Below are 27,282 nucleotides of genomic sequence, written 5' to 3' on the forward strand. Positions count from 1 at the left end.
GGTGAGGTCAGTACTTTTTGTAGCTCAGTGCTAGTATAAACTATGATGTAACTTTCAAGTTCATGGATGCTGCTCCCAGAATAAATACATACATATAGATTTAAATACATCAAGTAAATATGATATATTAAAATATATTATACTTTGATATTACTATATTGAATGAAATGATTTTAAACATTAACTCAAGTATATTATAGCTTATATAAATGTAATTAAATAAAATACATAGCATAAATATGAATATATAAATACATAAAATATAAATATATTATACTTACGATAAAACATAAATAACTTTTATATCCATGAAAGTTGTTTCTATTATATATCCACATATAGCGTATGTATGTATTATGTATAAGATATGTTATATATGTATATGTAATAAGAGCAACATCATGGATGTGAAAGTTATGGAATATTTTATAATAATCTGATATATAATATTACATATGTATATGTAAATAATAGGGGCAGCATTCATTGGTATGAAAGTTATTCTGCTCCATAAAAATAATATTATAAGTATATATGGAATAAGAATAGCATTATAGATACGCGTTATCTCAGATGTGTTTCTTTTATATGTTTGTTTCACTTCTGCTGTGAGTTTCTTCCTTTGGTTACGTGCCTCCCTGCTTGCTTTTGGAACCAGCACTTATCTGGCAGCCTTGCTGGAACAGTGAGCCCTCAGATCATCTCCACCGGATAATAATACGTGCTTTGAATCTCCGAGGAGCCCAGCCCTAATTTGATTACCACTCACTGGGCGGCCAGCAGCCACAGTAAAGCTCTCACGATGCAAATCACAGCCTCTGGCGTTTAACTCCTACGATTGATGGCAGATGCTTTCATAACTTAGCTCAAAACTTTATAGTGATTTTCCTGGGGGAGTTTTGTGTGTGCATTCTGCGAGTCCGTCTGAGAGTCGTTGGAAAACAATTCAGACTGTCACAGTCCCACATTCCAGTAACATCTTGGAGTGTGCTCCCCCGCTTATTGTCAGGGTACAGATCGGAGCCCTGCAGAGAAAGCTGGCCTGTGTGTCCTGGGCGGAGAACAGAACCACAGCAGAGAAGACTGGAGACCATTGTCCTGCACCAGGCTGATCCTCGGTCACTGATAATGCTGCTTACAGCAGAATGGGGGCTGTGCTGGGCTCTTTGGTCACCCCGTACGAGCCTCAGCCCGATGTGATCATTAAAGTGACACTTGTTTGCCGCTGTCTGTGCCGTTACAACCCTAAATACAGTTTGTCATCACGTTGGAATCTAAGAACATCTGGGAGCCGCTGCATATGTCCTGCTCGTGTACGTTGAGGGTTGGCACAGGATGGGGGCCTTCAAGGCTCATGATCCAGGCCCGTTTCCTTGCGGATGAGGAAACTGTGGCCCAGAGGGCCCACTCTGGAAGAGCTCACTGTCCAGTAGAACCAGAACTGGGTCTCCTGTCCCTTCCCCGTCCTTCTGACTCCAATACCACAGCCTCTCCCACCTTGTAAAGTGCGTCAGGCGCTGCCTCAGTTTTGGTTGTTAACATGTGGCCATCAGTTTTGTTTGTTCTTGGTTTTTTTTTCCTTTTCCCCCTAGGTTATCTCAAGATGAATTCGGTGTCTAAGATATAGGCACAGGGTGGGAAAGTAAAAGAAAGATAGAAAGTGTCCTGTGATTAGGTTCGTGTAGTGTTTATTTTTTAAAAAGAAATTTTTTTTTTAATGGAGGTACTGGGGATTGAACCCAGGACCTCATGCGTGCTAAGTACACACTCTACCACTGACCTATACTCACCTGCCTCGTTTAGTGTTTATATTTCCAAGTTATTCCTGTCGGACCCACCACTATCTGAGGCTGTGCTACAGAGGGGTCCTCTTTTTGCCTTACCAATCATTTCTGACTTTCCCAGAATTGCAATGGAAACCTACATCCGGCAGAGGCAGCTAATCATGTCGCCCCTGATAACATCCCACGTGATTGGAGAGAATGAGCCACTGACTTCAGTCTTGAATAAAGTGATCGCAGCCAAGGAAGTGAATCACAAAGGACAAGGTACACCGCCCTGTGGACTGAGCTGGGAGGGGCCTCTGGGAGGGGAGGGGTGGCGTTCCGAGCTGAGTCCTTGGACTCTGGCCCATTCATTATCTTCCTCTGATATAAAACAGACCGTGCTGGGGACTGTCCACCTCAGCTTCCTGCTGAAGGCAGTGGAGACTAAAGAGACTGGAGTTGGACCGCAGGTGTATTTTGTCAATTCTGTAGAACAAATTCTTTCCCTGTGAGTCTTTCCTCACTCTTGTCTGCCCCATAATCCCAGTGCTGTCTCTAGGTAAATGCACAAAGAAAAAGAGTTATAAGGATCATCATGTTCCACTCTCTGAATATGTTTATTGCCTTCCATTGCCTCTAATTGAGAAGGAGACCAAAGGGATGCAAATGAATACGTATTAATATAAAATAATGGGTTATCCAGCAAAACTTTTTTCGTTGTTTTTAGCACCTCTGTATATCATTTTGTTGACATAGTTTTAATGAAGAGAAGTTCTGCTAATTGAAAGTGCATTTTTAATTCAAATAGAAATGGAAAATAATTAAAATTTCAAAATTCAAATACCAAAATGATGATTACTTGGGGATAATTTTGAAGATTGAATCATTTTTTTTATACTACTCTATAATTGTCTTCCAAAGTGGAAGCAATTAGAAAACACATTTTTAGCATATTTAGTTTGCCGCATAGTCTCAATGATCCTGAGTGAGGAATACATGTGAGGCATCAGAGAATCTGAAAGTAAATAACTCAGTGTGTTTTCTGTTGTTTTGGAATTCCTAGTCTAAGGATGTCATTTGTTAGAGTAGAAGACCCTTACACTAGATAGATTGCTGTGGATGTATAATTTTTTTTTTAACAAAATTGAAAAAAATACCATTCCTCCTCTCCCTTCTGAACAAAACAGTTTCGAATGTTTTTATGCTGTTCATAAAAAATTTTAATGGCTGTGTAATAGTCCATTGCTTGGATTTTTTTTTTTTTTAGAGCATGGAATCCCCTATGTAAACGTTTAAGTCCTTTCTAATTTGTCACCATTGTAAGTTAAAATAATTCTGCTATGATCACTTTTATATATGAAGCTTCTGTATTTAGGACTGCGTCCCTAAGAAAATTCCAGAAGTAGGATTTCTTGGTCAAACGATGGGAACAAGCTTAAACCTGGACATAAACATATTGCCAGAAGCTTCCCATAGATTTCTTCCAGTGGGCACTAATTCCCAGCTGCCTGCTTTGCAAACTGATCTTTAAAAATCTTTACCTGTTTGAAAGGGGAAAAGTCGACTTCCAAAGCGCTCTCAAATTTTAAGAAACAACTTGATGTTGAATTCTCTAGCCCTCATGTATATTTGTTCCTCAAGTTTTCCTTCTCAGTTTTTGTGAGCTCTTTGTTTAATGAAAATAACAACCTGTCTTGTTTAGGGCGTATGCATCTCAATTTCTGGTTTGTCAAATATTTATAAACTTCTTGTACTTCCTTGTGGGTTGTCTATTCACGTTCTGTTCATTTGTGAGAATCTTAAGGGTTTTCTTCTAATGAGTCTAAATTCGTAATTTCTTACAAGGATTTCACCAGGCCTTTTATAGGCATGTGGACTGTGCCTTGTACTTTTTTATGAATATCAGAATTTCAGTTTGTATAGATAACTCTTGCTTTTATGATTTATGCATTTGTTTTTCTATTTAGAAAAATGGTTCATTCTGAGAGATTTAATAGCTGTACACTTATTTTTCTTTTAATTTCCTATCTTTTTTTCTATTGTGTTAGGAATTTATTTTAGTGAGAATGTGTGGTGAGAGATTAGATTAATTCTGTCCTAAGTAGGTAGAAAATTATCCCGGCTCATGTCTGAAATTGTTCCATTTTTCATGATTTGTTATGTCTCTTTTTCTGTATGGTTAATTGCTATATATAATTTTACTTGATTTCATTGTTTCCATTGATTTATATATCTTTTCTGTTACTAATATCACAGTTACTATAACTTTACAGTATTTTGGTATCTCATGGGGGCTATCTAAACATCTGTTCACATCTCTCAAATTCTCAAAGAAGTCCTGTGATTTTGTTGGGAGTGTCATTAAAATTCTAAGTTAACTGGGAGAGAATTTACATCTTTATAATCATGTGTCTGTGTATCAATACCACGCCTTTATTTTTCTCAGCGTCTGTATGTGCATTTATTATATAGATCCTAACAAAGAACTGAAAGTTTACCTTTTATTTCTTTAAAGGACTTTGGGTGTCCTTGAAGCTATTGCCGGGTGACCTCACGCAGGTTCAGAAAAATTTTTCACACTTGGTGGATAGATCAACAGCGATTGCCCGGAAAATGGGCTTTCCGGAAATAATCCTTCCAGGTAAACACTGTGCTTGACTCACCTGTGTCCTGTTCTGTGTCCTGTAGGACTGCCTTCCAGGCAGCAGTTACTTCTCATGGGAATCTTGGAGCCATAAGATTTCGTTATTTGCATTCAGTGATACCAAGACAGTGGGAAATACAGACAGGGTTTCCATACCTTAAAAAACTGCCGAATGGAAAAGCCTAAGTTAATGCTTTTAAAAGTAACTCAGAAATTTCTGTTTGCATTCTCTCCGTGTTCTGCACAAGCCCCTCCGAAGTACTTTCCTAGACCACCCGTTAAGTAGAGCCACACAGCTCAGATTCTCTGCCTGGAGCATAATTCGCTCTTCTCACAATGACATCACCAGCACCATGTGCTCCTCGCCAGGGAGCTCCGGCGCGGTGCCTCCCCGGTTCAGATGCAGCTGGACCTTCTGCTCCACTGGCTTGAGCTCCAACTGTGTTCCTGGCTCTCACTGTACTTGTGGCGACAAGACTGTAAACATTCTGCAGTTTCCTGCTTTACTTTCATCTTTTTTGTCACCACATGTTGGTGATCTGCATGTGCGTTCTCTTGAATTCACTGGTTTAACTCATTTACTCTCTTGATCGTTATAATGGTAACAGGCAATCATCCCCTCAAGGAACTTTATATAAAATATATGTATTACAGATATTAAAATATGAATACATTGTATATTTTATAGATAGACTGTATGAATAAACAATCTTTGGCATGTTAGAAAAATTCTAGAAAACCGAGCTATTATCCATTGCATTAAAAACTCAGTTTCTCTTAAACTATTATAAGATCTTATTCCTCCTTTGGGATATTAAGGAGCAGTAATAACTTGATGCCTCACAAATTTCTTTTTACATGTATTTTTTTCTTTACATGAAGTATATAGTCAGTTTACAGTGTTGTGTCAATTCCTGGTGTAACACATTTCTGTACATAGTGAGTGTTAAAGAGAGTATCTGTGGAATGAATGAATGAAAGACCCATAGAATGGAGATTATCTTCTCCTTTTCTCATGAAGAGTAGTTTTCCATCTGCTTTTTTCATCCCTTCCGGAGCCATTTCACCCTAACACATACTCATCATCATTCTGGGGAAATGTGTTGTCTTCTTCTTGTTTATAAAAATGAGTAATGGTGCTATTCCTATAACTGAAGGCAGTCTTACTGCTACAGCAAGACAGAAATCTGACAAAATCGAATATGGAGGGTTATCTTTTGGGCAAAGTGAATTTATCTTTGACATCTGTCTGGAAAGATTCTTTCTAATCAACAGTGTTCATTCAGAGACCGCCAGGCCTGTCAGAGGCATAAAGCACCGTCTTGACAGTGGTTCCCAAATGCTGCTTTTGGTATCAGCGTGTTAGGATCACCTGAGAAACATTAAAATTACAGATTCCCAGATTTTTCTGGAGACTCTGATTCAGTTTGTAAGACCAGGGCTCCTCCATGGGGTTCTGGTCATCAGCCAGGTTTGAGAAATACAGATCTGGACCATCGTCCCTCACCTCTCATCACCATTTAAACAGGCTCCAGGTTCCTCTGCTGCCCTTTTCCCTGTAGCTGAGGTTCTTGGAAGTGATGATGTTCTGTTTTCCCACCTGCCAGCCACCCTCTATTCCATCCACAATGGCTGTCACTCGAGTCAGCAAAGATGACAGCGTCACTAAGTCCAGTGGGTATTTTTAGCCTAATGATCGTCACTGGGCAGCCCGTGACAGGGTTGGCCACTCCCTCCTTAGAATGTTCCCCACTCATTGCCGGTGACCCCACACTCTTCTCTTTTTCTTCGTTCCCCTGAAGCCTCTCCCAGGACTCCTTTGCCACCTCATCTTCTTCGACCTCACCTTGGCATATTGGGGTTCCTCAGTGTTCAGTCCTTCTGCCCCTGTTGGGCAGCTCGTGCTGCCATAACCAGTTCCCACAGGCTGCGAGGCTGAAATGACACAGGTTTATCCTCTCACAGTTCTGGAGGCTGGAAGTCCAAGGTCAAGGTGTCGAGATGTTGTTTCTTCTGAAGCCTCTCGCCTTGGTTTGCAGGAGGCCCCCTTCCCGCTGTGGCCTCACATGGTCACCGCCGGTCTGTGTGTCATCTGTGACCCAGTCTTTTCTTACAAGGACACCAGTCATGTTGGATCAGGACCCACCATATGACCTCATTTGACCTTGATCACCTCCTTAAAGGGTGTCTCCAAATCCGATCACATTCAGAGGTACTAGGGTTTGGGACTTCAGCGTATGACTTTCGGGGAGGGAGGGACACAGTTCAGTCCGTAACAGGCCCCTTTCTCTCTCCCTTCTGTCCTCTCCCTCGGTGATCACTTCTGTGTGTTCATTGCCTCCAAATCCCGATCTCTAGGTCCAGGACCCCTCCTTTGAACCCCATTACTATCGATCCAACTACTTCCTGCCTCAGGACTTCAGCAGGTACATGCCCCCCTCCGATGGGCTCACTCTTCTCTTCAGTGGGTTATTTCTTACTCAGAACCCACGTTTGGAATGTGTAACCCTTGTGCATCTAGACCTGGCTCTTCTCCTGTGTCTTCTCCAAGAGAATCGCCCCTCATCCATCCCCTTGCAGAGACAAGAGGCCTGGAAGTCACCCTTGACGCCTCCTTCCCTTTACACCCCGTACAAAATTCGTGGAGAAGCCCCACCAGGTTTCCCTTGAGGAAACCTCCTCCTCTGCGTCCCATTGCCACCACCCGAGTCATAGCTACTGTCATCACTTCCGTGGACATCGACCATCACTTCCTGACTGGTTTCCTGTTTCTGCTCCTTCTCCCTCATGCACTCTTCTCCATGCTGTAGCACGAAGGAGCTTTTATAAATGCCTCCCTGATTTCCGTCCCACTCCTTCCTTGCCAAAAACATGTCGATGATTTCTGTTTATAATCAGGAAGAAGATACAGATTCTTCACTTGTCCTGCAAGCCTCAGGGAGACTTGTCCCTTGTGTGTCTCTGTAAGCTCGTCTCACACCAGATTCCCCCGCACTTGAAGACTTCAGGCATGTGTCTCCTACCCCTGGGCCTTTGCACATGCTGCTGTCGCTCCCTCTCACTCACTTCTCCCATATTAGCTCAAAGGAAGGAGTCCCACACCCTCCAAACAAGGTCGGGACTTGGTGTTATGTTTTCGCCGAGCCTGGCTTTCCCCTTCATTTGTAACAATGCATCTCATTGTGTGTGATTCTCTGATAGTGCTTCCCTCGCCCACCAGACTGTAGCTGTGTGGGAACGTGGCTGCTGCACGGCTCACCGTCCCCTAAACACCTAACACGGTGCTTGGTACACAGCCGGTGCTCAGTCCAGTTTCCAAAGAGTAAATGCACATTATTTCATTTCATCTTATTGTGCCATCATTTATTCAGCCCCCTGTTCCTGTGACCGGAAATTGAAGATGTTTCCAAGTTGTCTTTTTCACAAACAACACTACAGTGAATATCCTCGTGGATAAAGCATCACTCACATATTTTTTATGTCAGTGTAGTTGACATAAAATATGTTCTAGGGGGAGGGGATATCTCAACTGGTAGAGCACATGCTTAGCATGCAGAAGTCCTGGGTTCAATCCCCAGTACCTCCTCTAAAAACAAATAAATAAACCTAATTACCTCCTCCCTTAAAAAAAAAAATGAAAATTAAAAAAAAGTAAGTTTCAGATACGCACATAGCGATTCACACTTCTTAAAGGTTATACTCCATTTATAGTTATAAAATATTGACTATATTTTCAGTGTTGCATAACGTATTCTTGTCGCTTATTCATTGTATACATAATAGTTCCGCTTACTTCTCCCCCCTTATCTTGCTCCTCCCCCCGCCCTCTCCCCGTTGGTAACCACTAGTTTGTTCTCTTTATCTGTGACTCTGTTTCTTTTTGGTTATATTGACTGGTTTGTTTTATTTTTTAGATTCCCCATACCAGTGGTATCATACAGTATTTGTCTTCCTCTGTCTAATATATTTCACTTAGCCTGACACCCTCCAAGTCTATCCATGTTGTTGCAAATGGCAGAATTTCATTCTTCTTTACGGCTGAGTAGTATTCCTTTGTGTATGTATACATACCACATCCTCTTTATCCATTCATCTCCTGATGGACCACTAAACCGTACTTCAGAGACACTATGGTATGTACAGAAGGGTAGAATGAGGTGAGCTAAAGGTAACAGTACGCATAAAAACCTCTGCTATATGAGTAGTTTTATTATAAAGACAGAGCATTTCATATTTTACTTACACTTTATATGTTACATCCTGAAAGTTAAAAATGACTCCTCTCAGCACTGCTTACAGGATGGCTGGCTTGTCATGTTGCAGGAGATGTTCGCAATGATATTTATGTTACCCTGATCCATGGGGAGTTTGACAAAGGGAAAAAGAAGACGCCTAAGAATGTGGAGGTGACCATGTCTGTGTATGACGAGGACGGCAGGCTCCTGGAGGTAGGTGGCACCCCCGGCAATCCCGCGTCCCTCCCACACTCCCTTCCAGTAATGAGCACTTTGGGCGCGATGTTGAGCGTTCTCCTCTGTGGTGTGCATTTGATGTTTCATCAGGAAAAAATAGGAAACCTGTCGAATTTGTGATTAGCAATGACCAGTTTTGCTAGTAAATTCACTTAGACCCTTATTTTAGACTCTTAGTTCTCCGGTGCTGAGAAGCACCTCAGGCCACCAGGGATGTCATGTGTACGCTTCTGATGCAGTGGTTTCTTATCATCTTCAAGTTACTTAGTCACTTTCAAGCCTGGTAAGTTCCTCTGAGGCTTGTGCAAAGTGGCATTCCTGCCCCAGGAGATGTGGGGGCCACATCCTCCAGCGGGGTGAGCGGAGATGTGCCCACTGGAGCTGTGAAACTGGAAGGGCTCCTGGTTCGAGGTCAGATGCCACGCTCTTTAGTTGCAGTGATCAGGAAACTGCAGCCCAGAGAGGAGAAGCACAGGACTTAGCGGTGATGGTAGGAATGGACACAGGTGTCCTGGCTCCCAGTGCACTGTTGCTCCAACGGAAGTGAGTCTTGATTCTGACATCAAAGAAAAAACATTTTTTGAAAAGAAAGAAAGAAAGAAAGAGAAGGATAGGCCAGGGGTGGCTACGGGATGCTTTCACTGGCTCAGCTGACTCTGGTCCCTCCTGGATGAGCCACAGTTACCTGCTCTGGAATCCACTCCAGTCAGTGGGACACACCCCATCACTTCCCCATGGGTATGATCAACTTTGAAGGAATCAGCCGACCAAGTCAAGTTGTATTCTGCATAGGGGCGTAAGCAGACTGGTGTCGCCACGGGATGGGAGTGGTTTGCTCGTGCCGCTGGGGGGAGCCCTTGGGTCTGGGAGCTGAAGTGTACGTCTCCACGGCTCTGCTCACCAGCTTGGAAGTGCCCCCCTGGAGACCCGGCTCTGCTGAACCAGGTGGTTCATTGCTAGGAAGAGACGCAGCCCTGAGTTCTAGTGAACGTGCCGTACCTACACACCAGGTCCTCAAAGCAGAGTGTAGACAGGACCTCCCACGGTGGTGCGTCTGCACAGGGGCCATAGCTCCTGGACACCCTCACTTGGCCTCTGTTCCCTGAGGAAGGAAGAAAGAAAGAAAGAGGAGAATGGCTGGGATGGAAGAGGGAATAAAAGTGATACCACGGAGGAAGTGGGGTGCTGGGAGCCTTGCCGACCACCGCATTTATGCACGTTGACCCTCAAAGTGCTTAGAAACTCAGTCTTACTCTGCTCCTCACCCCTAGATGGAATCAGCCTATGTTTGCCAGTGTAAGGGGTGTGCTGGCCACATGGAGAACCCAGATTGTTCTAGATAATACTGTCCCCTCCTAATTCGTTCTTTCCATCCAAAGAAAGCGATTCATCCCGGAGCTGGATATGAAGGCATTTCCGAGTACAAGTCAGTGGTCTATTACCAAGTCAAACAGCCCTGTTGGTATGAGACTGTCAAGGTGAGACTGTGCTATTTGTAAACCCGGTCGTGTAATAAACCTCTTTGAGATTCCTTCTTTTCACCCCCAAATCGTTCCTCCTTTATCCTGATGTTGTAGGTGGGCTGTCTGTGGTGTGCAGTAAGAACTGAACTGACCATCGTAATTCTGCATAAGAGCATTTAATCTTTCATAGGCTTCAGAAATCTTAAATAACATTCTCGTTCGCGAATGTGTTGAAATTTGAAGGGAGAAACTTGTGGCGGTGATGATGTAACGGGCTGCCAAGCTGGTCCAAAACCAAATGGAGATTTTCACACTCTGCAAGCAGTTTCCTAACTTCTTTTTTTTTTTTTCCCCCTTCTTGGCCTCTCACCAAGGTTTCTGGGCCTCTTTTCAGTTTAAATATATGTCTTACAAACTCCAAAGTGCTTTTCAGATCAGTCGTCTCATGGGAACCTCTCAGCAGCCCTGCAACTAAAACAGACAGAGTTGCCTTTTCGCTGTCGAGGTAACTGACCCTCAGAGAAGTTCAGTGATTCCCAGAGACCCTCTGGGTACTTAGTGTCACAGTCTAAACTGGGGCCCACTTCTTCTGAACCCCAGGCTCCATCAGATCTTTCTGATCTTCAAAGTCTTGTGAGCTCTCCTTAGAAAACTAAAAAAAAAAAAAAAAAATTCACTAATGTCTCAATTCAGAAGGAACCATTTCCCCCAACTTTATATACTTTGTAGGTTTTGAATCATGTTATTCATACAAATGTATATGGTGCCTTTTTCAAACTGCTTAAGGCATTAAAAATTCTTTAGATATCTGTTTTTAGAAACTTGCATAATATTCCAGTCTATAATCCTGCCATAATTATAAAATGGAATATTTTAACTATTTGCCAGAAATTCTTTGCTCTTTTCACTGCCTCATGAATCTATTTCCCGTGCCCCTTCTATATAGGTAAGCAGCAAAAGAAAAAAAAAAGCTTTCTTGTTCCCAATATTTTATCTTTTCCTTCTATTATGGGTCCTAATTATTCCCGTATAGACCTGAAAGGACTTGTGTTTTCCCTCTGAAATAATTCCTATTTCATACGTGAGAAAGCACTAGGAATGCGTACTGTCTCCAATTTCAGAATCTATGATAAACTGTAAGGGTGATCTTCTCTGGAGATTCTTTCATTTTTGAAAATAGCTCAGACTCCTTTGAATGAAACCCTACCCCAAATCTCATTCTATAGGAATTACTCAAAAATGAGCCTCATTTTATAAAATGAGCTATGAGGGCAAAGTACTGTATTTATATAACCTCTTAATTCCTTATTATTGTGTAGGTGTCCATTGCTATAGAAGAGGTCACTCACTGTCATATAAGATTTACCTTCCGACACCGGTCATCTCAGGAATGTAAGTATCAGGAGGTTGACGAAATAATTTCCATCAAAAAAGTATTTACTCGTGCTTGACAGCACTTCCGTAGGTCTGGAGAACGAAATATTTGACATTTTTATTTCAAGATTCATAGCTACTAAAGAAATTTTTTTAATGAAGTTTTCTGGGCTTCCAAGATCGGTGTTTATCATTCTATATCAGAATTTCCCCAAAAATGTGTTCTGTGAATTCTAAGGTTCTCCACACGCTAGTAGGTGCTCTCTGACATCTCTGAGAGGGTTTCCCACTTGAATAGGGGTAAGAAATGCTGTATGTTATGGCTCCCGCCTTAGACAACATCTGTTGCCATGTTGCCGAGAAGTCCTGGCGTGAGAGAACTGTTTCCTCTGTTGTTTCCAAAATTATTATAATTTTTTTTTCATGAAAGTACTGTGTCAAGCCTTAGGTCACAGGTCATGAATTGACTTTTCTAAGGTGTGAACAGGGAGGAATGTTGGTTATTTTCAGATTGTTCCCCAAATTTCTGGAAGTGTCACTCTCGCTGAGCACTGCAGAAAAGTGCAGCCCTTCATTCCAGGCTGAATGTTCTGAGCACCACCTGCATACCAGACCGCAGGCCAGGGTGTGACAGCAAATGGGACCCAGCCACTGCTCCGAAGAGTCTCTGTGGTCTCGTTAGGATGATGAGCAGGAAAACAGGCGATGAAGTGCAGCCTGGCATGATGCGTGCTGTATCAGCAAACACAGGCTGTAAGGTGGCACGTAGCGCGGCACCTCGCCCCGTCTGGGGGTTTATGTGCAAGATTTCCTGCGTCCTAGCTGAGCCTGGAAGGTGAGCAGGAGTCCGCCCAGCAAAGACTGATGGTGGAGAAACGTGTCTGAAAAGCAAAGTGAGCTTGGTAGGGCTGAAGTGGAGCAGTCGTAACGTTAGATTGAGGGGGAGGGTGTAGCTTAAGTAGTAGAGCGCATGCTTAGCATGCACGAGGTCCTGGATTCAATCCCCGGTGCCTCCTCTAAACATAAGTAAATAAATAAACCTAATCCCCCCCCAAAAAAAAACCTGGAAAATGAAATATTAGATTGACCATCTGAAATTGCCATTTTAATCGATCAGTGTCAAATGTCAGCAAGTCACCAGCAGTCTCATTCAGTTACACTAAGCTAGCATTTGTCAGGCTCTTAGTTTGTACCCGATATGATGTGAAGCTCTGTATGTACACGATTTTGTTTCGGGTCTACCGTAGTCTGATACGGTGCACACTACTTTTATCCATATTCATACATAAAGAAACTGAGGCACGGAGACGTTAAATACTTGCCCAAGGTCACAGGACTAGTAAGTACCTGGATTGACAGCTGAGCAGTCTGTTTCCAGGCTGGAGACGGATCATGAAGGATGAAGTTGCTTTTGAACCATGTTATGGAGGAGCTAGTTAAGAGCGCTATGTGGGTGATGGTGGTGGTGGTGGTTTGGTACATACTTACAACAGCTTAGTCATCGTGCCCCTGAGTGGGACGTAGCTCAAACGGCCATCAACAGGAGAAGAGGTAAAGTATTGTATAATCCTACGGCAGATTCCTGCTCAGCCCACCTGGGGACACTGAGTCACAGCAGACCTGGGGGCTGTCCTTGTGGTGAGAGCAGGTTATGAGTCACCGCAGCCAAGACGTCTAAGGAGGGGACACAGTGAGCTCGGAGGCCCGCACCTGGAGACCAGGATGGGGAGGTCCTTGGCTTCCCTAGGAGGCTGGACCCCCCTCCCCAAATGCCACGAGGCACCCATACCCACTTCTCCTGGCACCTGGGCTACCACCTTGGAAAGGAGAGTAGAAGCCTTAGGTGGCACCATGAACCTTAGAATATAATCAGTAAAATACATACTGAGTCTGTCTTAAGAGAGCAATAGTGAGATATCTCATGAGAGGGCTTGGGACCAGGGCAGGTGACCTAATTAGGTTTGATTTTGGAAATCCCAGAAGTGTGGAGAGAGTGCTGCGTGGAGAAGGGCTGGAGATGGAGAGACCTGTGATGAAGATGTTGTGGGGGTACAGGCAAGAGGTGAGGGTGGCCTGGACTTAGGTGGGAACAGCAGGGTGGGGAGAAAGGGCAGAGCAACCAGAGGTGCTCAGGACTCGGAGTTGGCATCGGAGTGGGGTCAGTGTCAACCCTGAAGTTCTGATGGGGCCGACTGAATGGATGCTGGTCTCATTTATTCACAAACGCAGAAAGAGGAGTTGATTTGAGGGCACCAGAAGATTTCAGTTAGGGGAATATTGCATTTAAGGAGCCTGTGACATGTGTGGTACTGATGGTTCATTGGATCTCGCCGAACTGTGTTTGAACACCAAACCCCAGAGCCAAATGTCAGATCAGCTCTCATGGACATCACCTCCTGGTATCTTTCTGCACCACTCAGACGTGTGTTCCTGTCTTTTCAGCCAGAGATAAATCGGAGCGAGCTTTTGGGGTGGCCTTCGTGAAACTGATGAACCCGGATGGCACCACTCTGCAGGACGGGAGGCACGACCTGGTGGTTTATAAGGTGGTACTAACGAACGAGGCTCAACAAACTGCTGAGGAGATGTTTCCTCTGCCCGAAATTGGTTCTGAAAACTCCTTTCAGACTGATGTATATAAACATCAGAAACTTCCCTAGCGCTGTACGGGTTTGCCCCTTCAAGTCTAGATCCCTGGAGGGCTGTGGTCACACCAGCTGCTTGGTCTCCCATCCCCTTTCTGGAAAGAGCAAGTTGCATTTAGCAGGTAGTCTTCTGAGGGATGGTGCCTCCATCTCCTGCATCTCCTCCGGGGAGATGAGCAGCCCAGGGCTTCCCTTCTGCTTCTGCTCTTTGCGCCACCCTTTGTGGAGCACTGACAGTTGCACTGTTGGGCTTGGGTAGCGTGTGGTGCGTGTGGTAGGATGTGGGTTTCATATCAGCGTGAGCCAGGCACCCTTCCTCTGCTGTGGGACCTCCTTTCCTTCCCTAACAGTCTGGTCCTTATTCTTCCCCTCTAACTGCTGCAGATCTGTTGCTTCCCTGAGATTGTAGGTTAGAAAGTAGACGCTGGGAGATCTCATGGGTCCAGCAGGATTCGGGAGGCTTTCCACACAGTGGGTAGCTTTTTTGAGATGAGTCTCCCTGCTGTGAATTTCCCTTCATACCTGATGTGTAATTTCTCCTTAGCTTGTAAATAGTGTTGGAAGCCATGGCAAGCTGTTTCTCCTCAGTGGACCCAATAAAGTAATGGGGACCATTTGTATGTTCAAGAAAATGAAATCCAACCTTATTTATTTACATATTTATTGTATTTATTTACATATAAAGGGAGACAAGGCTACTGATTTCTAGTTCATAACTTACTCTGTTTTCATTCAGTGCTGAGATGGTTTCTGGGCTCCGACTCTGGAAAGGTATCATAGTGTCTCAGAGTTGGAAGGGACCTAATTAGATAAGAGTTCGTTTCTCATGCTCCCGGAAAGGCACCGTGCCCGTCAGAGATGCTGTTTTATTTGCATGTAAGGGATTTTGTCCATCATCGGGTGTCCCTCACATGCATCCTTTGCAGGGCGACAACAAGAAAATGGAAGATGCCAAATTCTACCTGACCCTGCCTGGAACCAAGGTAGAGATGGAAGAAAAGGAGCTGCAAGCATCCAAAACCCTCGCCAACTTCACGCCAGCCAAGGACAGCACCAAAGACAGCTTTCAGATTGCCACCCTCATCTGCTCCACGAAGCTCACACAGAACGGTAGGTGTGGTGACCTGCGGGGCACCGGAATGGGTTTTCTGTTTGATCCGCCTGGGCTCCTTTGTCAGCCTCAGGGGACTGGACCACATGGGGCCGTGTCTTCTGAGCTGGGATCCTGGGCTCTCTGGCTTCCATTCTCTGCTCTGCACATGACGTCCTGGGTAGAACTGATCAGATAGCTGAAGCTCTTTCTGGGGCTTCTTCGTCTTTCAACCAGGATGAGAAGCACATTGGTGTTTTTTAAACACCATGGTAAAACCATTGCGTTAAACACCATTGATGGTAAAAACTTATCAATGCATCCATTAGCAGAGGCTGTAAAATTCAGAAGTCTGATGTCTCCTTACTTCTAGGCAGCAAAGAACTCGAATATTGTGCTCTGTGTGATGTGGATAACAAAAGATGCCAAGGGGAGGGTACAGCTCAAGCAGTAGAAAGGTCCTGGGTTCAATCCCCAGTCCCTCCATTTAAACAAACAAACAAATGAACAAACCTAATTATCCACCCCAAAAACAAAAACAAAACCGGAGGGGAGTGGCCTGCTGTCAGCCTGGACGGGGACAGGAAAGGGGCAGAGACGTGCGAAGATGGGTCGCCATCGTGAACATCAGAGGAGACAGGGCATTCCCAGCCACAGACCATGAGCGTGGCTGTTCCTGTGTTTGCTTCCTTCTGATTTGATGGGAAGGATAAAGAACCAGTTCGACGTGTCATGAGAAGCAGGATGCTGAGGAGCGTGTTTGCTGATCAAGAGGGTAGTGGTTCTCCTTTCACACGGAGACCGTGACCAAAGGCAGGAAGTAGCCTGAGGAGGGCTATTCAGTCCCAAAAGGTTAAAAGCCCCTGGGCTTGGTTACAAACAGAGCCTGTAGGCTCTTCCGTTATTTTATGAATTTTTTCCAAACCAGAACAGACTGATTTATGTGGGATCATTTTGTTGTTGGGCTTGTATGGAGGGTGAGAATAGATTTGTTGTCCCAGGAGAGGGAGAGGGGAGTTCGAGGGTCTGCAGGTGTGGGGCCCGTGCCAGCACCCTAGCACGCGCAGACACCCATGTCGCCGCTACTAACCTCGGCTGACTGAGCGGAAAGCCGAGTTCAAGTGCGAGAATACTTTGCCTAAACTTACAAGTGATGGACTCGGGTCTAAAAATAGATATTTGTAACCCGAAAACTTAGGATTTTTCTGTTGTCATTCTTTTCCTTTTTAAATGTCCCTAATCCTCTCCCAAAGAGGTATTCACTACCCTAAATTTGGGGATTATTATTCAGAGGACCATGAATTCTTACCTGCCTCTGATGGGAATGTAAACTGGGGCCAGTGTGGCTGACATTTAGGTGGCATCTAACATGGGTGGAGTGGTCTTTCCTGATAGTCTAGAATCTAATCTGCTCTCGTTTTATATGTCAGAGAAGCTGCTGCACTTGGACACCAGGAGGCGTATGAGAATGTTCTCAGCAGGGTTGTTTGTGATGGCTGAAAACTGGGAACAGCCCACCTGGCTGTTTACTGACAGTAGCATGGATAAACAAAGTGCGGTACATCCGTACAACGGGCTGAATCCTGTGCGGCAGGGAACGGAATTCACTCGAGCTAGAGGCATTGACCTGTGTGAATCCCAGAGATGTGGGGAGTCCGGGGCTGTTTCTGTAACACTGTGACACCCCTGAGACCTGAGGATTCACCAGGTGCCAGGTATATTCCTAGTATGAGCAGTGGTGTGGCATGCTAGTATCTCCAGGGAGTAAACCTCTAGGCTGATCAGTGGGTTCTTTGCAGACACTTGAATCTGATAAGCGACTCTCCATCCCTGGTGAAGTATCGAAATCCTTTTCCTCAGGCGGCAGTGCATGAAGTAACAAGTGTAATGGTACCGTTGACTAACCTGTGGCAGAGATAGAAGACAGGGAGATGGAAGTGGACAGTGCCTAGTGGACTGGCGCTGAATGAATGAATGAATGAATACATTGAAGCATTGTACTGAGCACACTGCCGGCTTCCTTGGAGCAACTGGTTCTGTTTCCATCCATCTATTCAACCTGTGGTCAAACATGTATAGAACACCTAACAGGTGCCTAGCACTCAGATGAGCTAGAAGAATGAGTGCAGTATGATCCCTTCCCGTAAGCGTCTCAGATCTATGGGAAGAGCCAAGAGATACCAAGTGCATTGTTAATTACTTGTTCTAATGCATATGTACAAGGAGGAGGGCGTGCAGATAACAGAATGATTGAGCAAGTCCTCCCAGAGGGAATAAAGTTGGAGATGGGTCTTGAAGTATAAGTAGGAGCTGACCAAACACGTAGTATTATGATCTTTCTAGGCATTTCAGACAATAGGAAGATACATGCAAAGACATGGAGCCATTCCGGAGCTTCTCATAGTTTGGAGAGTATGGAGTTGATCTGTCTGACTGCGATGGGGCTGATAGGAGGGTCGTGGCTGGGGCCTTACTGCCCTCTGTGAGTGGTGTTGGAACCCTGTTCTGTTGACAGTGGGACGTTTCTAGGCGTTGGAGGCTTCCCAGGGACTAAACAGTTTGTAAGCCAATAAAACAGACAGACTGTGAAACACATTGACTTTTCTAATGAACAGAATACATTTTCAGCTATATACATATACGCACATGCACACACACACAATATGCTGCATATATATTTGTATATATATTTGTATATACATACAAATCCATTGATTAAAAAGTATATTGCCATTTCTACTAGGTGATGCTTTGTAAATGCTAACAGTAGTGATGCACTAAACAAAATGGTAAGAGTGACAGTCCAGATGCCTCCTCTGTTTTCTAGTTACGCTTTTAGAATCTAGACGTTCATTAAAGCTGTAAGTGGCTTAGAGATCCAAGAGCCTGCGTTTTATTTTATTTATTAATTTTAATTGAAGTCTAGTTGATTTACAGCATTTCAGGTGTACAGCTGAGTGATTCAGTTATACATGTATCTGTCTGTTCTTTTTCAGATTCTTTCCCATTGTAGGTTATTACAAGGTATTGAATGTAGTTCCTTGTGCTAGACAGTAGGTGCAGGATTCTGCAATTTAAATCCAAAAACATGTCAAGGTTTTTGTCTCAGACTTACCCTAAGGACCACTCATCGAATGCTCTGCCTGCCTTCAAGATAGCAACCTATCTGATTTGCTCATCTGTTTATTTCTTTGAAGAACTCCAGGAAACTTCAAGTATGACAGGGTAGCAAGGACATGGTTTTTTGGAATCAGAGTAATCTATATTTAAATTCCATTCATACCAACTCCCTGGCAGTTGTGTGACCTAAGGCAAGTAATTTAATGTCACAAAGTATCGGTTTCCTCATCTCAGAAATGGAAAAAGTAAAATCTGCAGCATGGATGTGATGTTTAAATGAATTAATGCATGTACGTAAGTCCCCGCCATTGCCCCAGAATCCAGCACAGCACACGTAGTAGCAAGGGAAACGTTAAGCGATGCATCGGATGAAAGGTAGGACGTTAAGAGTGTTCCATCTGTAAGTCTGTGATGTGGTTATTTGAGAGAGGTGAATTCTATTCAGGCATCCTTTTCTGTCCTTGCCCATTAGTGGTTAGGTTTTTTTCCTCTGTGAGGAAGGAAAGAAAACCACAGGGTTTTCTCTGATTTAGGTAGGAGATAGTAAATTAAAAGACTGCATAAGGTATTAGCCACCATTAGGAGCTGTGATCTTTTCTAGAGAGCTCTGTAGCTGTGTCCTGAAACGGTGTGGGTTGCTCTGCTCATCTGTGTCTCACGTTTATGGTTTGTGGTTGTTCTTCCTAGTTGACCTGTTAGGCTTGCTAAATTGGCGTTCGAACTCTCAGAACATTAAACACAACTTAAAGAAGTTGATGGAGGTGGACGGAGGAGAGATTGTTAAGGTACGTTTATATATGCATGGTTAGAGACACAGCCACCGAATCATTAGTTCAGTATTTTAAATTAAACCAATTACTGTAAACATAAAACTTGTTATCTACCTGGCGAAGCAAGTGTGCCAATTTTTAAGAAAACGCTATGCTTAAACTTGTTCTACTGAAAGCTAATTATCCCCCAATTTCTGTAGTATGGAGCTGAACCGAAAGCACCAAATCACCGCTCTGTTTTTCTTCAGTTTTTGCAGGATACGCTAGATGCACTGTTTAACATAATGATGGAGATGTCGGACAATGAAACCTATGACTTCCTTGTGTTTGATGCACTGGTAAGCAGTTAAACGTCTTCACGGGTGTTCGTGCTCGCAAATGTGTAGTTTGGGATATTTCACTATTATGAATAATTGTGATGCAAATCCTTCCTCATAAATATTTGTCTCCATCTCTCTGATGACTTCTTTAGGCTAAATTCCCAGAAGTAGCTTACTTACAGTCAAGACCTTTAAGTCTTTGTTTCCTGTTAGAGCTGACTTTTTGATAGACTTTCTCTTTCTCATTAGGGAAGATGAGGTGTTTTATTACATTTGAAATCAGGATTTCATTTTAACTTCATTAAAACAGGATTCATTTAACATTTTAATTTTAACATAAAATTACATTTTAACTCACTTGAAAAGCATCTCGTCCTAAACCGGGAGATGCCGTTTACGAAGGCAATTGTGGCTTGTTGTGTATGTGTGCATTGGTGTGTTCCTGCAAGGGAGACTGGATTTGCAAGTCAGAGATGAGCCTTAGTGTCCTTCTGTACAGTAGGTGACCCAGCAGACAATTACATTTGCCAAACAAAGTACTAAAACAGGCAGCCAATTCCGAGAACTGAAACCCCAGTGAGGGGAAGGGATGTCAGACTCTGGGAAGGCCAGAGGTGGCGGTGGAGTGGACGAAGCCAGCACATCCAAACTAGACATCGTTTTCTGATGGTCGGGGTTAAAGTTCAGTGCAGACTTTGACCTGAACGATGCAGCAAAGGAGGGGAAGGTACATGGCAGCTTTAGGTCATTCATCAGCTTGGAGAGACTGGGATATTCAAGAAGAGGCTGAGGGGGAGGGTATAGCTCAGTGGTAGGGCACATGCCTAGCATGCCCGAGGTCCTGGGTTCGATCCCCAGCACCTCCACTTAAAAAAAAAAAATCTAAAAAAAAGAAGAGGTTAGGATAGTGAAGCTGAGGATATGAGATGAAGAGAGAAGAAGGGCCCCCAGCTGGTGAAACATCTGGTCAGGTTTACAGGCAAGGGAGATGATGGTGATGAGTTGCTGGGACAAGGCCTGGAGTCAGATTCCTGGGGGACGGGGTGGCTGACTGGCGTTGGGCATGTGTGCACGTCCCGGGGGCCCCTTCTTTCGTCCTCTTCTGTCACAAGTAGGTGCAAAGTGGTTATTTGTAGATGGCGTGTCTGGTGGTGATAAGAGTGAAGATGGGAGGGGAAAGCTGAGAGGAAGGTCTGGTGAGGTTCAGCTCCTGGGAGCCTGTCCACTGCACCGAGGAGGCCCGTGTCCCGGGGGGATGTCATGAGCTGCATCCTGGGGTTCGTGTTTATTTTTCCCACAGGAGAGCCCTCCCCACACCCTCCTCCCTCCCGTCCCCTCGTTGTCCCTGACTTGATCCCTCGTGTACTGTCCCCTTTCCCCGGCAGCTGGGGTGCTGGCTGGGGTTGGTTCCCTCAGAGCATCTAGCCCAGTGCCTGGCCCTTCACAGTCTCTGCTCCCGTTCAATTCAAAAGCAGCCCCGAGACTGGCCTTCAGCTCTGGAAGGGTTGCGTGGGGATGCTGCCACAGTGAGCGGGAAGGAAAGGAGGCCCCGGGCGCTCCGACCCGGCTCGTGGCCGGAAGAGCCTGGGGAGGTGCTGCGCTATTTATAGCTGCCACCTTTGGCAGGTGTTCATTATCTCACTGATAGGAGACATCAAGTTCCAGCATTTTAACCCTGTCCTGGAGACCTACATTTACAAGCACTTCAGCGCCACCCTGGCCTATGTGTAAGTACGAGGCCCGCGAGGGACCCGCTGTTGGGTTGTGGGGTGTGTGTGCTCTTGGGGACACCAGAGGGGACGGGAGCTGAGCAGCTGTGCCTCTAAGCGCAGGACCTTGTTCTGAGGTTCCTGGTGGCAGGTGGGAACCATCTCAGTGTCCTCACCCTGGAAAAGGGATGGTGTTCATGCACTGCCTTCTGGGAAGTTAAAGGGGCGAGAAGGCTGTGTGTACTTCTTTAAGAATCCAGAGCATCTGCAGGTGAGGAGTTGAAGCCATTAGGAGCAGGGCCAAGGACAGAGGACCCTACCCAGGATCTTAGGAGGTGGATGTCACTGGGATCAGCATGAGGCCCCAAGGGCATCAGACGTTGGGTTAATCAGGACCACATGTGATGGAACTGAGGCTCGTGCCCTCAGCCCTGCCCCACAGGTGCTTTGTAGCATTGATTACTTAGAGGATATAAGATGTCTTTCTTTTCTTTTTTCTTTTCTCTTCTCTTCTCTTTTCTTTTCTCTTTCCTTTTCTTTCCTCTTTCCTTTCCTCTTTCTTTCTTTCTTTCTTTCTTTCTTTCTTTCTTTCTTTCTTTCTTTCTTTCCTTCCTTCCTTCCTTCCTTCTTTCTTTCTTTCTTTCTTTCTTCCCTCCCTCCCTCCCTCCCTCCCTTCTTCCCTCCTTTCTCTTTCTCTTTTTTCTTTCTTTCTTTCTTTCTTTCTTTCTTTCTTTCTTTCTTTCTTTCTTTCTTTCTTTCTTTCTTTCTTTCTTCCTCTCTCTTTCTTTTTTTCTTCCTTCCTTCCTTTCTTTTCACATAAGAAAGAGTGGTCTCTCCCTTTTCCATGGTATAACCTTCTTTCTGTCCTTGGTTCATGAGCCCCTGACTAAAGAAAGTACCTAATGTTCACGCTGAGCTTCTCCCTGGAGTGGTCAGCTCACCACGGTGTTAGATGTGGCCTGTCACCCCCTCCTTTGTGCAGAGCAACGTGACAGTGACAGGAATGTAGCTGACACGGGCAGAGATCTTTCTGACAGTGGCCTGTGCCAGTTCGTGCCAGTTGCTGCCAGTTGCTGCCGGCTGATCTATCAGGCTGGCTGCTGACCTGCTCTGTCAGGTCAGATCATCCAGCCCTTCTGTCCGTGTTTGAACTAAACGAGAAAGTTCTTGGTTTTATTTGCAGGAAGGTCCAGAAGTATAATAAGACATAAGTGACATAAAAGAGGTGTCATCAACATGACCCCTAACACGATGGATATCATGCCCCCTGGATGGGGGGAAGCGGCAGACACTCCAGTGAAAGGGTTCTTCCCCCAAGTAGCCCCACTTTCCAAGCAAGCGGTATCTACAAGTGACGAAACCCTATCATTGGGTCTTTATCCCACAGAGCCTAGTGCAGCAGTCCAGGTGGTATGTGTCTGGTGATCTGGATTTATTTTCAAGAATTGACCACTTCTACATGATTCCTCTGGGTTTTCCTTAAAACTAGGAGAACTCAGAGATTCCCAGAAGGAAAATTCAAAATATCAGTGCCTTCAAAGTGTGAATTAGCCCAAGATTAAGACAGTGCCCAGTCCAAGGACTCCAGAAGGACACAAAGAGCAACCTCAAATCCCAGAGCAGAGGGTAGGGTATAGGTCAGTGGTGGAGTGTGTGCTTAGCATGCATGAGGTCCTGGGTTCAATCCCCAGTACCTCTCTCACAATAAAAAAATAAACGTAATTACCTCCCCTCCCCAACAAAAAACCAAACAAATAAAATCCCAGAGCAGTTTTATTTGTTCAGATACTCATAACCATGGGATCCTCCTATTCCCACACTCAGTGAAGTGTCCATCTGGCTCCAGTTTATGGGCCCCAAAAAAGTTAGGGCGGGTTGGACAGAATTAGACTTCTTTTAAGATGACTACGTTAGGGAGACAATCCCTTCCTTTCAGGAACATCTGAAGATGCCTGTCTAACACGTAAGAGATTAAAACATGCTCATGGTACGAGTCCTTTCAACTTTCATTTCTTGATCCTTTTAAAAAATCCTGCAAAGGGGAAGAAACCATCCTCTATTTCTAAGTTCTTCTGTGTGTGTTTTTTTTTAAAGTTTCTTTTGAGGGGGTAATTATGTTTATTCATTTATTTTTAGAGGAGGTACTGGGGATTGAACCCAGGACCTCATGCTTACTAAGCATGCGCTCTACCATTTGAGCTATACCCTCCCCCCATCCTCCATTTCTAAACAGAAGGGAAGCTCTAAACTTAGACAGCAGTGAGGAAACTAAACTGCAAAGGAGTTAATTTCTCTGTTCAGGGCATGTTCTAGAAGATACAGTTACTGTGGTTGTGACTTCTGCTTCCCCAGGAGGCCATGTTCCCTTCTATATAGGGTACCCTAACCCTCCAAGTACCACTTGGCCCCATTGACATTTTCCTTTCTCATCCTTTTAAGGAAACTCTCCAAGGTACTGAACTTTTACGTGGCAAATGCAGAAGACTCCAGCAAGACGGAATTGCTTTTCGCTGCTTTGAAAGCCTTAAAGTACTTGTTTAGGTTCATCATCCAGTCTAGAGTGCTCTACCTGAGGTAATGGTGACTCATGAAGTGTCGATACCCTCCGTCCTCTCTTCACGTAGTTCTCCTAAGTCCTCATTGTCATGTTCAGCCCCATCAGCTGTTGGGGTGTGAATCTGCCAAATTTCAGAACTTCAGGGCTGAAATTGAAGATGAGGTTGAAGATAACGGTGGACTGTGAAGCCATCAGAGAAGGTCCATGCAGAGTCCTCTTGGATCAGTAGAATTTCTTGGGCAGTCACAACAGCAGAACTTAGGGTTGCTGGAGCTTCAGTGCAACCTGTTGAAAGCCCTTGTTGGTGACAGTAATTTTCAGAAGTCAGGTGTCTGTGGCAAGATTGTATTTAATACCGCAGGGGGCTTGGTGGTGATATTGGGTGTACAATCCGGGATCATGAGCTGTTGTTGGTAATAGGTGGAAGAGTGGCAGGTGTTTGGGGGGAGATGTTGCCTGAGACGTGTGTTTCTTTGCTGATACCCTGCTTAGGGACTTGGTGAAGCCAAGCCCTAGAGATATGATAGTTCCCAGCTTGGATTCCTAGAATAACAGCTCTATCAAAAACAGCAGAAATCAAGAATGAGTAAATAATTTTTCTGGGAATGCCACAATTCCAGTGCCATCTCTACCCTTCAGTAATGGTTGGATTTCCAAATTGTTCAAATATATTTCTAAGGTAGGGTTAGAAACTGAATAGATAACATGCTAAAATGTTAATAGAAGTAAAACTTTAGGTAAGAGGGTTTCCAGCCTGTGATTTGAACATGTGTATTTTTTTAACTTTGTATATTTAAAAACCATAAATAAGATTAAAGGTGCTTAATTAACATGGGAAAAAAGCTTGCCACATATAGTATAGATCAGAGGTCAATAGATTTACTGTTTAAAGGCTCTAATTAATCCCATGATAAATATCCATAAACAGTAGAAAACAAAAACATGATGTACAAAAGAAAAATCCAGATGGTCAGATAAATTTTAAAACAAAGATGTATTTATACTATTAAAGTGCAGTACACGCACAGCATCTTTACTTATACATTCGATAAAGGTGAAAAATCTTTATTCTTTGCTGAGGTCGGGCAAAAAGTGGCCCTGTGTTTTAAAGCTGATAAGAATATAAATTCTTAACAACAGAAGTTGGCACTATGAGTAAAAAGCAAACACACGCACAAAGCAAAAGAAAATATCACATTTGTCCAGTAATTCCCTGTCTGAAAATTTATCTAATGGAAAAAAATCAATTAGGTATGAACAGAGGTGAAAGTTAAAGTGTGTATATTCAGCCCTTTCCATTGTAGGGTATGTTAATGAGGCAAGATAACCGTGATAGGTTCTTAAATAATAAAACCAGGTCTTAGAAGACACCAGTGTGATATGATATTATAGGTCTGGAAGCTGGTAGATAAGATGCTAAAATTTTAATAGGAGTAAAACTGTAGGTAAGAGAGTTTTGCATAGGTTTTCATTTTATTCTTCCTGCATTTTTTTAAGTTTCTGCAATGAATTTGTACATTTTTATAGGTTTTCAACGTGCTTAATGACTTAACATTTGAGCTGGTTGAACAACAACTCCTTCCCTAGTAGAAGCAAGCAGTGTTTGCCCAGCACAGGTCATACGCAGTTTCTGTAGTCTCTCCTCTTCAAATGGTCTCCTATAGTGAGTTCCTCGTATTTTGTAGTTATGTTGAATTTTTCATATTCAGTTAGGGTGTCCTAACATTCTCTTAGCCTAAAAGTTTGTATAGCAAGCCCCGATGTCCAGCAATAAAAATCCTCATAGAAACATAAACAGAAAACCTTAATTGATGACATTTTACAATATTTTCCATTAATGATTCACTAGCTCTTTGACGGTTCATAATGTTGCATTCATCTGGGCCACTGTTTTCAGCGTCAGATTACATGGTAACAAGGGAAGAGCCAGGTTAATTAACCCATGAAATTAACTAGAAGAGCTTGATCTGGGAAAGAGAGTCGCAATCTGCATTCTCCGATTGCTTGGATTTGATAGACACAGTAGAACATCAAGAACCTTGATCTTAATCCCTCAGTGTCACACTAGTCCCCTTTTTTAAAGTCACAGACATAGGGTACCTAGTAGGGCTCTGGGTGCTGGGAACCTAGCAGCCAATGAGAGCAGGTTCCTGCTCTGATGGTGCTTGTGGGTTACATCAAGGCCAAGGAGGCAGTTGATAAAGAAAGAAACCCATAAGACCATTTCAGATGGATGAGGGCTGGGAGGGGAGGTGCTGATGTGACATTGACCAGGGGAGACGGTGGGAGAGACCTCTCTGGGAGCTGGCCCTGAAGTAGAGACTGAAAGACGAGGAGGTGGCCTCTGAAGTTCTCGGAAGAGAAATATGGGGAGCAGGAATTGCTAAGGCAAGGGTCCTGTAGGGGCACTGAGGGCATTTGGGAGGAATTAAGAGAAGCTGGTGTTGCTGGAGGCATGGTGATCAGGAATGGTAGGACAGGGCCTGGGGGCCATGGCACATGATGGGGGCTCTTCTAGGCCATAGTACGGAGTCTGGGTTTCAATCCAGGTGTAATGGGAAGCCACTGAAGGACTTCAGTTAGAGAAGCAATGCTGTCTGGCTTACAGCTTAAATGATCATCTCATCTCTTGGGTGGAAAATGAGTTATCAGGGGTTAAGAGTGAAACCTGGGTGACCACTTAATAGGCTGATATAGTTCAAATGTGAGATGCAGTGACTCTGTCTCCACTGAGGTGCAGAGTGGACTGATGTAGGGGGAAGAGGTCATAGGACTTGCTGTTAGATTTGGTGGGGGAGCGAGAGAAAGGGAAGATGACTTCTAGGCTTGGAGTGCTTTTTGCCGAGACTTGGACGATTTAAAGGTGAACAAGAAATCAAGTGAGTTCCATTTGAGGTGTGTTAATTTTGATGCACTTCGTGGACAAAATTGCGAATGAAGTTCTTTTATGGTTCTGCAGGGTGCTTGAGTTGAGAATTACCTGCTCTCTGATTGAATCATCTCAGAGGAGCTCAGATTCCCTGAGTACCACATAAGGTGTAGGTGAAAAGAGGAAGCTAATATAAATATGTACATGCCTGTACGTATGCATTTGAGTGTGTGTATGAAGTTCTAAGTTCAAACCATCCTTACTTCTGACCAGTTGGTGGTAAAGTTGCCACCAGTGTAAATGCATTTAAATTACTATTTGGGGACTTTTGTGTTTCTGAGAAACGGGACAAAGACCTTCTGATTTCTGCTTCTGAGAAAGAACCAGCTTTCCAGCTGAGGGACAGGTCTTCAAGGCAAGCAGAGCACTTTAATCAAACAAGCAGGAACCAGTGAAGACCACGGTGGCCTGTGTCCTAGGAGG

The 27,282-nt window shown here is 44.1% G+C and overlaps 1 protein-coding gene and 1 non-coding gene across 2 annotated transcripts in view; one reads left to right on the plus strand and one right to left on the minus strand.

The window, feature by feature from the left end:
• DOCK5 (dedicator of cytokinesis 5) overlaps positions 1-27,282 on the plus strand; it is a 176,548-nt gene that overhangs the window by 90,549 nt on the left and 58,717 nt on the right. Inside the window, exons 12-22 of the mRNA XM_031442198.2 lie at positions 1,906-2,048; positions 4,282-4,407; positions 8,734-8,858; positions 10,262-10,360; positions 11,665-11,737; positions 14,162-14,265; positions 15,291-15,474; positions 19,262-19,359; positions 19,593-19,682; positions 21,291-21,391; positions 23,813-23,947. Of these exons, the coding sequence (XP_031298058.2) occupies positions 1,906-2,048; positions 4,282-4,407; positions 8,734-8,858; positions 10,262-10,360; positions 11,665-11,737; positions 14,162-14,265; positions 15,291-15,474; positions 19,262-19,359; positions 19,593-19,682; positions 21,291-21,391; positions 23,813-23,947 (1,278 nt within the window). The remainder of the gene's footprint in view (positions 1-1,905; positions 2,049-4,281; positions 4,408-8,733; positions 8,859-10,261; positions 10,361-11,664; positions 11,738-14,161; positions 14,266-15,290; positions 15,475-19,261; positions 19,360-19,592; positions 19,683-21,290; positions 21,392-23,812; positions 23,948-27,282) is intronic.
• Positions 23,510-23,583, minus strand: TRNAT-AGU (transfer RNA threonine (anticodon AGU)). The gene has a single exon. It is a non-coding gene; the product is annotated as a tRNA-Thr (tRNA).

The sequence above is a fragment of the Camelus dromedarius genome, chromosome 36 (genome assembly GCF_036321535.1).
Source record: "Camelus dromedarius isolate mCamDro1 chromosome 36, mCamDro1.pat, whole genome shotgun sequence".
NCBI classification, from domain to species: Eukaryota; Metazoa; Chordata; class Mammalia; order Artiodactyla; family Camelidae; genus Camelus; species Camelus dromedarius.